The sequence below is a fragment of the Platichthys flesus genome, chromosome 7, assembly GCF_949316205.1.
Source record: "Platichthys flesus chromosome 7, fPlaFle2.1, whole genome shotgun sequence".
Classification (NCBI taxonomy): domain Eukaryota; kingdom Metazoa; phylum Chordata; class Actinopteri; order Pleuronectiformes; family Pleuronectidae; genus Platichthys; species Platichthys flesus.
Window position 1 is genome coordinate 22,484,897 of NC_084951.1, and position 12,456 is coordinate 22,497,352.

At 40.9% G+C, this 12,456-nt stretch overlaps 2 protein-coding genes across 2 annotated transcripts; one reads left to right on the forward strand and one right to left on the reverse strand.

Moving 5' to 3' along the window:
- Positions 1-1,070: 1,070 nt before the first annotated feature.
- Positions 1,071-7,022, reverse strand: LOC133956352 (serine/threonine-protein phosphatase 4 regulatory subunit 2-A-like). The gene is made up of 9 exons (XM_062391315.1): positions 6,855-7,022; positions 5,362-5,443; positions 5,053-5,223; positions 4,351-4,444; positions 4,195-4,232; positions 3,991-4,065; positions 3,618-3,773; positions 3,252-3,520; positions 1,071-2,282 (listed from the first exon to the last, which is right to left on the reverse strand). The coding sequence occupies exons 1-9, from the start codon at positions 6,886-6,888 to the stop codon at positions 1,987-1,989; spliced, it is 1,215 nt and encodes a 404-aa protein (XP_062247299.1). The 5' UTR covers positions 6,889-7,022; the 3' UTR covers positions 1,071-1,986.
- Positions 7,023-7,394: 372 nt separating this feature from the next.
- LOC133956353 (eukaryotic translation initiation factor 4E type 3-like) lies at positions 7,395-12,366 on the forward strand. Its single transcript, XM_062391316.1, has 7 exons — positions 7,395-7,561; positions 8,591-8,663; positions 9,256-9,350; positions 9,433-9,493; positions 9,583-9,649; positions 9,793-9,948; positions 10,056-12,366. The coding sequence occupies exons 1-7, from the start codon at positions 7,395-7,397 to the stop codon at positions 10,100-10,102; spliced, it is 666 nt and encodes a 221-aa protein (XP_062247300.1). The 3' UTR covers positions 10,103-12,366.
- Positions 12,367-12,456: the final 90 nt, after the last annotated feature.

Sequence of the window (12,456 nt, forward strand, 5' to 3'; positions counted from 1 at the left end):
ATTTTCTCACAGATGCTTTTAAAATTGCATGAATCTTAAGTTGCTCCTTTGTGTAATCGCTCTGTGCACATGACGTCTCTTCACAGGGCGATGAATCACACAGACCAGGTGTATAGTTATGTCTGAAAGCTCTGACCTTCAGGCTCCAGACTATTTACGGCTGACCTGATTACTGTTTACATGGCTGCTCCTGTCTCACTCAAGTCTCTAATGAGAGGTGCTGTTGTTAAATGCACTAATGATGGACATTCAGTTACACCCACCACAAACTGAGAGGGCCAGATATGTTTGATAAATGACAGGAAACATCTTTCGATAGCAAACCTGGGGCCATGTTAGAAAATGAGGCAGTGGAGTCGTCTGTGGAGTCTGTTTTTAAATAGAACAGCAGCGTCACTGTTCACAGTTACAAACAGGAGCCTTTGTTTACAGATGAAAGCTCGGCCTGGCCCAGTACCTGCCTGGCTCACGATATCTGCTGACAACAGGGACAGTGATAATCTTAGCTTCGAAATGTCAAGGCCACGTTATCCTTGTGTGATTAAAATGATTCAGTTACACAAGATGCATCCATCACTGAAACTTCCTCTACTAAAACAAATATGCTAATATGCCCACTTTATTCATGACATCGCTAATGATGTGGGGTGTCTGGCAAATGCAGCATTGTCTGCCTTATGGTGTAAAGTCAGAAGTTGTCTTCCAGCTGCATGTGGCTGGAAACCAAACTGATCAGGCAGCCAGGGTGAACAGAAACAGTGAGAGCTGACGGCTAACTGAGCTGAAACACTGTAAAGCTCTACATCGTACCAAAGGAAAAAGGAAAACTGAATTATTGAAACAAGATTCCAAAAGAAGTCAATACAATAAACACAATAAAACGTGCAGGGTTCCTCTCTGCATGTACAAAGCCTGTGTATCTTCTCCTGTTCGTCTTTTGGGAGAAGCTCAGGACTGGGAGCCTCCTTCCCCCAAAAAACCTTACTATTGAACATCCTGAGGATGAGACTCAACTATTTTTCTAGCAGTCCCACCCACAGCGGCTTTAATATTAATTGAGCAAAATTCAATTCAATTTTTTTAGCATTTATTCCTTCCATGAATACCATGATACAAGGTCAAGCATTCAACTTCCAGCCATTTTCGGTTTTACGAAGGCATTGGACACAAGTATTACAAGTCTACAAAATTGATTTACAGATGTGTACTGTAGAAATCCTTTGCTATCAAAAGGGACAGCTGTACAGCGAAGTTATGACAGAAAGTGTAAATGTACCGGGGGGGGGGTTTGTGTGTTTGATGCAGATATGGCTGCAGTTGAGCCAAACCTTGAGTTTATCCAACCAAACTGGTGATTTCTGGCAATATGGTTTGTTAACGTTGGCCTCATTCAGTAACAAAGAAAAATTGGGATATTTTCAAAAAGGGGTTAATCCTAGTTAATGTAACATACTTTGATTAAGTAACATTTGATGGTATGTGCTTCAAAGCGAACAGACGTCTGTGAAGTTTTGCTTTGCTTCCTTGATGGCAGGTTTCCATGTTCACATGGAGAGAGACACATTGATCAGAGACAAACAACGATGCTTGAACTCAAACTGTCAGACGCCTCCTCCTGGAAATACATGCCAGGTGAATAATGAATAATGAAATTAGGGGAATACATTAATTATTAAGATTAAATAAAAATACTCAGATATACAAAGTAAAATAAAAAATCAGGGAAAAAAAAAAGATTAGAAAAACTTGTAATCAACTGTTAAAAAGCAGTCTCCATGTTCTTTGATACACGTCCTTCTAGTTTAATGACCTGGTGATGTTTGAGCAGGTGAAACTGAAGAGGACAAAAGATCCTTCAGCGAGGAATCTCCAGGTCACATCGCTCCTGGTCCTGAAGTATAAAGGTCCACAGTGCTACAGATATACCATTGGTGTGGTATCATACAGTGTAAAATAACAAAAGTCAGTTGGCAGACTGGATTCAGGCTAGTCCTGTTGTTCCCCGGGCTCTACTGCAGTGTCTGTGCTGTGTGAACTGTCAGCATCGCCCTCTGTTGACAAGTCAGGTGAACTGCTAGAAGAAGAAGGGACCTCCTTGTCGCTGGCCGGGTCCTCTCCGTCACAGATGCCGCTGTTACTCTCCTCATTGTCCTGTTCAAAGCTTGATGGAGCGGGCGGCTCAGGTCCGTCCACGGCGCTTTCATCCTCCTCAGTGTGAACATCTGCTGTCTCTGATGAGCTTCCCTCCCTTTCAGTGGTTTCTGTCCCTGTGCTGCTGGGCTCTGAGGAACAAAGTGGGATATATGTGGCGTTATATCCTGAGAAAGATTAGATCAGTGGGTTTCATATAATCATTGTATGTATTATTTTTTTATTTGAAGCTGAAAGTGTATGTTGAAACATCAGTGTATGGTAATAAGGGTAACATTTAATTCTTATAAAGCTGCATATTTTGCTGTTGTAGGATAATATCACTGTCAGAGATAAGAAGCAATTCAAGAGTTAGATTAAGATCAATTTAAACATTAAAGTGGCTAGATTAACTGTTGACAAAAGGAAGGTTAAGGACTCCCACAGTCTTTGGCAGGTTTTAATTTATACATAAGAGTTGGATTTCACCACTGCACCAACTTTGATCAGGATCCACACATATGTGAGGAAACTAAAGAGGCAGTGAACCCTTAACTCTACTGAAATGAAGACTACCATTGTACAATCACTGTGTTTGCAATCTGATGTGCATACAAATTGTGACAGTTTCAGGGAGCAGTCCAGAGTAAAGCCCCTTTATCCACATTTATGCAATTCCCAGCGATAATACCGCAAAGACACTCAAGTTATTTAAAGAGCAAAGTTCAACAGTTCTTGGAAAGTGATAAAAAACATAACCTAGAAAGAACTTCGCCACAGGGCTTTTCAAAAATAAGAATAAACACTAGTTTGTTTCATTCAAACTAAAACCTATAAGCCTAAGTCTGACTTGTTTTATTACATAAATGTAACACTGCTATAAAACTGTACAACGGTCTTATTATGCAGAGGAAGGGTGTAGAGGAATAACATTACCAGCTGTTTGGCTTCCATGCAACCCCCCTGTCTTTACACTTTTGTAAGGATGCAACTAAATTACAAAACAGCTGTCTATCCATTAACACTCAGCACATATCCACAGTTTTGCTGCTGTCAAGTTGTGTTTATTAACATGTACAATAACTGTACTTAAACCAAAGTGTGCATGAGTTCAAACTTACCCTGATCACAAGTTGAGTCACAAGACGTTCCACTTTGGTTGTCTTGACCTCTAGAGACTTCCAAAGAATCTGGCATCTCTGACAAGTTCTCTGACTCTTGAAGACACAAAGACTCTTTCTTTTCATTTTCTGTTTCCTCCTCTTCCTTTTCATCAAACTTGAGCCTCTTGACCTCTTGCTTGTCATCATCAGAATCACCCTCCTCCTCAGGGTGTTTGTTTTTTGTCCCGCTGCTTGGTGTGTCTTCAGCTTCTGATCGTGAGGGATCACTGCAGCAGTAACAGAAATGTAAGAAATTGGTTCATCATCATTCGAATTAATGTGACGTATAAAAGTGCCATGTTTGTTCTCGTTACTTTCAATTACCTCATATGGTGTTCCTCCAACTCCTCTGTGGTTGGCTCTGGCTCTGGCTCTTTGCCCACTGGACCGTCAGGAAGCCCATTGGTGGAGAGCGAAGTTGACAATGAGAACCTGGGTCTGTTGAGTGGTTTTGGCGTGGCTGGGCCATTTACATTTCGACTGTAAGAAAAGGAAAAAAACATTTAGTTTAAAAGTCATAGCACCTGATCAGCAACACTACTAAGAATCAAATTAACAGGTAAGACTGATCTGTCGTCAATATAGTCTGGTTGTCTGTTGGTTATCTGCTCCAAATTAAAACACCTTCCCAATAATGTGTATGAGGCAAGTTTACATGTTTGTGGAAGTCAATCCCTGACCAGTATGTTGCGCCTACCTGTCTGAATATGGACTCGAGTTCCCAGGGAACATTACTCCGTTCATTCTGTTTACACTGGATGCACCATTTTTCCTACAAAAGTGCAAAGGCACAAAAGCAACAGGCTGTTAAGTTTAACTTTGTGTGACAACATAAGTAGGTTTCAAGGGAGCTTTAAATGTGCATCAGTTGCAGGAACACTGTGGTCATTAGTGTACTTACTCGGACGTGGGATACATAAAGCTGACCACCCGTACATTCTGTAACACAAACAGCAATTTATAAATTAGTAATCATAAGTTTAGCTTATCTTGAGTGAAAACACATTGTATTAATGTCTGTGGACTTATGCACAAGGTAGTGTGGTGTAATACTCACCTTCTCCAAACCCCGTAGAAACTTGTCGGTTCCTGCGTAGTTCCTATTGGGGTCCATCACCAGCTCACACAGACGCTGGATGGTGAATGGGACTCTAGAATATTTAGCAAGGAATATATTTGGGATAAGTTACACACAGCCATCTCACAGCCAGGTACAAAGCTGTTAGGAGAAATTGCCAAAGCTGGAAGCATTAGAGCAAAGAGAGGACAAAAACTGTCTTGACTGATATATACCACTTGGTCATATCTGACATTAACATGCGTCTTGTGTGGTCTGATCACAAGTGGACAGCTCTAATAAAAGGTGTGAATACACCCAGGTATCCAGTTCCTCTAACAACATTCAGAGGAGGTCTGGGCCACATCGATTTTCACCTTCGCTAGTGAAGTGTCCGCAGCCACAATGAAGGAACGCCTACTCAAGGGGCATCCTCTGTGTAAGTACATTTACATATCAGTTTATAGTTACCCATACTACTCAGTTGGTTGTCATATCATGTAAGCTGGCCTTGTCCAAAATGTCTGAAAATATCGACAAGCCCATAGACATATTTTACAAGCGTGTCAAACATCTGAAGCCATTTGGTTTTACTTGGAACACACCATGAACAGACTACTATCTTTCTTATCATGCCATTTTGTACATGAACTTGTGATTTGTTAGAAATTTGAAAAGTGGCTTATTCTAAGCTTTACTCACCCATTGTAACCATCCACTATCTTTAAGATCCTCGTCTTCATCTCTTCAAAGGGCACGTGCTCGACATTGGGATTATGTGAGACTCTCTGTTCTGGTGTTGAAGCGTGGAAATCATCCATGACTTTTTCCAACTTAAACATGAAGTACTGTTTTAACTGGGACCACAGGATCCTGGAAGGTATTGGAAATGCAAGTATGCATTGCATGTCAGTGAAGCAAAAGAATAAAAAGTCTTGAAACACATTTTTGACAAGAAACAAATTCAGCAAGTAGATTTCAGTCAGACTCAGTCATAGAGCTGTCACTCACAGTGGCTGTCCTGTCTTGGCGACATGACACAGGAACTGCTCGAGTACAGGACAGGTCTCCATTTTTGCTTTCTTCTCAAAATCTGCAAATACAAATACACACGTAAAAAAACTGTAGTAGTATTTACAGTAAGTGCATTAGCAATAATTAAATCATTAGGTACCAATTAACAGCCATAGAAAGTTAAATGTGTTCAAGAATTAGCACTAAGACACAGATAAGCAGCAAAATAACTGATGTAAGAATTTATATAGAAAGATAGATAGATAGATAGATAGATAGATGTAGTGACACTTCAGGTCTGATACTGCAAAATGAAACTAAAAAAATCAGGCTGTCAAAAAGCCTCCTGCAGGACAACCCACTCAAAATCAATCCTGCATTCAGTTGATAGATGAAAAGTAAAACATATCCTGATAGTCAACTATTGACAGTGACTCTGAAGAAATGTCCTTAATAGAATAGGGGAATATATATAACATGTAACAGACACTGGCAATAGGGACAAAACGGTCTAAACCTATTTATTATTTGCATTCATCTATTGACCCTTACATTGCATTTTTTGTCAGTGCTTTCCAGCTGAGCATATCAATTCCGATTGATATAATTGATCTTATAACGTGACCTGGATCCATGTATGGATTAGTGAACCGGCCTTTGGGACTCGGACCCTGAGGCCTCAGGGTTCAGGGGGTTTCAGGACCTGAGCCTCTGTAAGAAGTGACTGGTCCCACTTCTTGTTTCTTAAAGTGATCAGAGCTCAGTTAGAAGACGAGAGACATGGAACGACTTTGAAAACCCACCACACTACCACAGCAGCAGTAACCATAACAATGTTGTTATTTCACCAAACGCCACCATTGGCCAATAGGAGCCAATGAGCTTCACTGGTAAAGAGTTTTAACTTGTATCATGCAGGAAACTCAAATTCAATTCAAGACCTTATTAGACTTTCTGAGGGAACTGAAGTCAATGCTTTATTATAACAACACTTCTAACCAGCATTGCTACAACACAAGACGATTCAGGACTTTTAAAATTCAATTTAATAAAAGTTTAAATCGTTTAAAGGCTATTCGTGTGTGTGTGTGTGTGGGGGGGGGGGGGGGGGGGGGCGTAAACGCTGTCAAACACCAAATGTCAGTGAACAACATGGAAAGTTACACTGAAAGTTAGCAAGTTAGCATGTTTATGGTGTCGTTACCCAGCAACCTGTTTACATAACCGCGTCCGTGTAAGAACCAGAGTGAACCAGCTTGTATTTAAAAAGAACAACAAGACCTATTTATATCTTTTAGAAGATGTTATCTCCGTGCTAGCTAAACATTAGGGCCAGGCAGAATTACACCAGTGTGCCTCTTCTAACACTCGATGCTGCTAAGCTAAGCTACGTAGTTAGCAAAATACATTACAGATGTTTTAACGCCAAAACAAACGCACAACACGTTCGCTACCCGCGACTTGCTCGTGCGGATACGTGTGAACATCACCTTGAAACGCTTCCAGCAACGCGTCGACGTCCATTTCTGTGTCCAGTCCCCCTGGCAGGAAGTACTGGCTAGCTAGCAGTAGCAGCGGGAAGCTAGCTAGCTCACGAGCAGAGCTAGCGGCCACTGCGCACGCGCGCCGTTACGTATACACACTTGCGGAAGAAGCGTTTGAATCTGAAATCAACAACAACAATAACAACAGTAAGTCGCAACCAGGGCGGAAGCTTCCAGAATGCACGTGTTGGATGCTGTCACCGTTTCATAACAAGCAGCTTGGGTGAAGTGAGGGTGGAGGTCGCGGGGCTGTCAGCGGGCGGCATCACTTTCTCCCCCCGTTGTTGTGACGGCGCAGACCGGGTGAAGCGACCAATGATACAGCAGCTGATCTGGGTTCAGTTCACCTAAACCAGCCCACGTACTGGAAACCGGTGGGACGCATCTCCTCTAAAAGGTCCGCTTCGTCTGTTTTTCTTTATCTCCACCGAGTGGTTCGTGGTTTTTTTTTAACTTCCCAGAGGAGCGACGCGCAAAAACAAAACAATGGCAGTTCCCGTAGCTGCGCTGCTGCCGCCGCTGAGCGCCGCGTCCGGCCCGGGTCTCCTGGAGCACAACATCCACCTCGGAGACATGGCCCTGGGCAGGATGTCGAGCGACAGCGACATGGACAACCTGCCGCTGCACTCGCCCTGGACCTTCTGGCTCGACAGGTAAACAACACCGCTCTCTGTTCCTTCATCTTCCAAGGGGACCGTACCTTTCGAATTTAATGAGAACAAAGACAGCAGAGGACCCGAGGCCTAAGGTTAGATAAGCAGCTGTAAATAGTGTTTATGGGTGTTTAACAGAGTTTCTGCTATTGTTTGTTGTAATAACACGTGGATAACATAATATAAGTTGTTATTTGGATTTGATTTCAGCTTCTCAGCCCGCTTGTTTCCCCCATGACCTACATACACCAAGTCCTTCACTTAGGAGGATCTTAAAATAAACACAAGCACGTAATTATGACCAACTGGCTCCCACATAATAACTCAACTTGATTTCACACAAGGTCATGTTCAGTTTATCTTCAACCATGACTTGTATTAAAGCAGCACAGACTACACTGTTATAACAAAAATAAACTTGTTGATTCACTGCTCAGGGGCCTGTTCTCAAATATTAATTGTTTCAAAACCCGCCATTATTATAAAACACAGCTCCCAATTTAGCATTCACACAAGAGTGACATAGCAGAATTGAACAGATGTGACAGTTAGCACGAGTGTCATCAACCAGAAGCTGCTGCGTTCAAATGGGGTCAGTGTTGTTTACTGTTTACTGGCTTATTTGTCATCTGATCCCCCCCCAGCCCACCCCCCACCTGCCTGATCATGGGGCTCTGACCTGAGACATGTCTGGTCAGAGATTGGGAGATCTTCACAAGCTTGTTAATAAGAAGTGATTCAATTAATCATTTGAATCTGATTAAATCTCTGTGTCTGTCAACTTGACTGTCAATTCTGCCACATGAACGGGACATAGACGGGATTGAAATGCTGTTTCTCTCTGATCCCCTGGTGTTAACATATAAGTACACAGAACATATAAGTATGCATAATAAGTACTCAAGACATAATACACAGCCCAACATTAGTATACACCTAGTATGCTGTCATACCCATGGTGGGATGAGAGTACTGCAAACCCGGAATAGTGCAAAAATGGATTGAAAGTCTGTTTCTCTTCGTTGTCAGGTCTCAACCAGGTACAACAGCTGCGGAGTGTGAATCAAACCTGAAGAAAATCTACACCGTGGAGACGGTCCAGGTGAGATGCTTTTCAAAACACGGACACAGAGCTGGCACATGGTGTCAACACCCATGTTCCTACTACGTTTCAGAGGCACATGTCTTTATTTATGCACAAATCAAGATTGTGTGCTGAGATGTTTATTTTCACACGGCTGCGTTGTGGTTTGTTTACCTCTCAAATGTACCGAGGCCAAACCAACATGGTGTCAGACGCCTTAAATAAAACACTCTTATCAGGGGACACAGAATGTTTGTGTTTCACCGATGACTTGAAAAAATTCCCAGTGTGAAGGATTTAGTGGACGCACTCACACTGATAGTAAAACCCTGTGCATACAAGTCCTTCACATTCTACAATATATTCAGCCTGAATCTTTTTTAGCTTGTTTTACCTCAGTTGTCTTGGTGTCCAATGTTCTGCCAACACGATTAATGAATCACAAGCCATAAACGTGTTAGATCAGGATTTAATAAACAAGGGCACTTTCTTGTGGTTAAGAGCAATGAGGATAAGACCTTGTTGCCTGATATATGAAACCGCACTCCCGGTGCCATTAAATGACTCAACATAATGCTCTGCTTCCATGTTCACCTTGGCTCGGGAATAGAACTTCTGGAGAGTTTACAACAACATACCCGGTGTCTCCAGTTTACCGCTGAGGTGTAGCTATCATCTGATGAGAGGTGAAAGGAAACCACTCTGGTGAGTTTGGCTTAAAGATGAATGAATAGTTGTTCATGTTCAGGCGTAAAATACATGATCTAACCTGCTGGTTTGCATACAGGGAAGAAGAGAGCAACGCTAAAGGCGGTGTTTGGAAAATGAAAGTACCCAAAGAGAGCACTGTAAGTGATGTGAAATATTTATTATTTACTCTTTGTGTATCCGTTCTTGCTGCTGTAATGACTATTACAATGTGTCTTCATATTTCCAGTCTTCTGTATGGAAGGAGTTGCTGCTGGCTACCATTGGAGAACAGTTCAGTGATTATTGTTCCTCAGGTAAGTTACTTCACCTCTTAAGTTCCAGGAAATACAATATTTCTGTTGTTTTTAAATTAAAATGTAAAATATTCAGAATAATATATGAACAATACTGTAGTTCTGAGGTTCATCAAACCCACACTCTACTGCTGTACTTGCAGATGATGAAGTGGTCGGCATCAGCGTCAGTATGAGAGACAGAGAAGACATCGTTCAGGTCTGGAATGGAAACGCTTCTTGTGCTACTGATTCAAACATCTTAGGAAGGATCTACGAGCTTCTCCCACAAATACCTTTCAAAGCGGTGTTTTACAAACGTGAGTATTCTCTTTGAAAGTTAATGATTATGTCTCCATTCTTTTTAATGGATTGATAACAACACTATAAAATGTAACATCATTGTTCTTGTTTGCTTATATTTCAGCACATGAGCAGCACCACGCTTTTGAAGGAGGTCGATCCAGACATTAGCACATTTTGTACGTCCGAACCCTCCAGACACACAGTATTTTTCCTTGCTTATGAGCGTGTGTTTTTCGACTGTGATAAGTTGGCAAATGTTTTGACGCTGTTGAGTTCATAGTTGCTTAATGAATCATCTTAATTACCTCAAATGGAGCCCGTGAATTATGAAGCTCAGTCGATGCAGTTTCCCATCTTCTGAGCACTACTGTCATTCACAACGATATCCCAAATAACCTTTATTTTAGCCAGAGGCGAAAACTCTTTTAGTTTCATTTTATCAATGGTAGTTTTTGTATGTTTTTATACCGAAGAGTTTTGCAAAAAACCTTCACGAAAACAGCAGATCATGCACAGCCAGATTTTTTAGATGTATTAAACAATATCGGCAACCTGCAGAGCTGGAGAGCTCCTGTCCCCGCCGCCAGCCACGGTTTTAGACCTTTTTTACTTATGCTTATTGTTTGTTTTTAAAGGAAACATAAACTTTAATGGCATTTGTTTGACCTTCGTTTGGACAGCCATGGAAATTCAGAGTGCTGCTTAAAGCTGTTCACTATTATGCGACCTTTGTGTCATAGAGCGGTGAAACACATTTTCAGCATTGATGATGTTAATACGAATTCTCAATTCCCTTCTCTTAGTGGATCTGGAACTTGCACATGTGTAGGTCTAAAACTGTGGCTGACATGACTCACACATACGTAGGTCTGAAACAGTGGAGGACAGAGCCTCTCCGGCTGAATATGTTTCTGAGTCTTACTGTTTAAGTATGTTTTGTCCAGTTTCCTGAGCACAGACAAAGCCAGGTCTCCAATATAGATCTGTTTTTTGGGGGATCTATAAGCAGAGTTCCACAAGGCAAAGCTTTACCTTAACAATACATTTGAAAGCTTTCTAGTCGTCTCTCTTCTCTGTTTTTTATGTCTCAGCCAAAATACTGTTGCCCCAATGAGAGAACATACATATTTTGTTTGCTGTATTGCTAATATATGAACAGAAAATTGCACATTCTTTTTTTTCTATTATTTTCTTAGTTGGGTAATGAGTTAGTTATAAATGGAATATGTTCTTGTCAAGTTTCAAATGACCTCAGTACACAAACTATCATGACTAGATGCTGAGAAATATATGCAATCATTTCTATTCAGTAGAATACGTGGCAAATTTGCTGTGTTGTGGTTGTCCTGAATAAAGCACTTTGTTTCTTACTGTAAATGTATATGACATCAGAGAGTCCCTCTAAGATTATATGGAGCTGTGACACCTGAGACCAAATACGCTTGGGCTTTGTGTCACCTTTTTCTGATGAAGTGTAAAACTGTTGTTTTTTTTGGTCATGAGTTCTGATTTGTTTGCTTTTAGTTGTAATTAAGACATGTGGACTTTACTTTTTGTATTCATATGAACTGTGTTGAAACCTAGTCTTTGGAAAGCAGATAACAACAAATAATCACACCACTAAGAGAGAGATCTTTCACAGGGGCATAGAAATAAAGATGTTCCTCTTTTGTTGGTATTATAATGAGTATATACAATTTGTTAGAAGTCATGCAATCAGTGAAGCAGGGTCAGATCTGTGTGAAACATGTAATCGGATGGTCTCTGCTGCTGCTCCCAAACTATTTCACTGTCTCTCAAATCCATAGCTTTTAAGTTTATTTTCTGTGTTCTTACATGTAATAGGTTTTATTTGTTATTTGTGAAATTAAGGAAGTTGAAGTATTGTACAACTCACCAAAGGCGCCTTTCCTGTGTGTTTAGTCGTTAGTGTGTGAGTGACAGAGTGAGAATGTGTATAGGCTGCAAAGAACACAGCAGAATTTCTTCTAGGGGTTGTAAAAATACAAAGACATTTTTTAGGATAATCTCTACAGAGATATTGAGTTTGCATTGGATTGCTGCTTTGATTCATCAATCAAATCGAATATTTAATTATTTAAAATGCTGGTGTCTCAATTCAAGTCCTTTCAAAATGTAAGATTTCACAGCACTGACTTTGCCAGGCTTACTGTTGTCAACTCTGTATTTTCCTTATTTCATGTAATGCTTTTTTAAACACGTGCAGGACATAAGTACACACAGGAGAATTAACAACACTGTCCCCCTGCACATATACAGACCTTGTAACTGATTGTTGATCTTAGACGGTGCCTTGTGTTTACCAGCAGCTCAGAATGTAAACGTCACCTATGTTCGGCATGTTGGACTTTTGTCATGTGTCTCTGTTAACTTTTACATATGTTTGAAAAAAATAAATTCACTGAAAGTTCTACATGTTGCCGTTTTGAATAGTTGCGTAAGGAGGATATCAATACTGGGGGGTGGGCATGTTTGTTTTGGACTGTGAGACCCATGTTTCT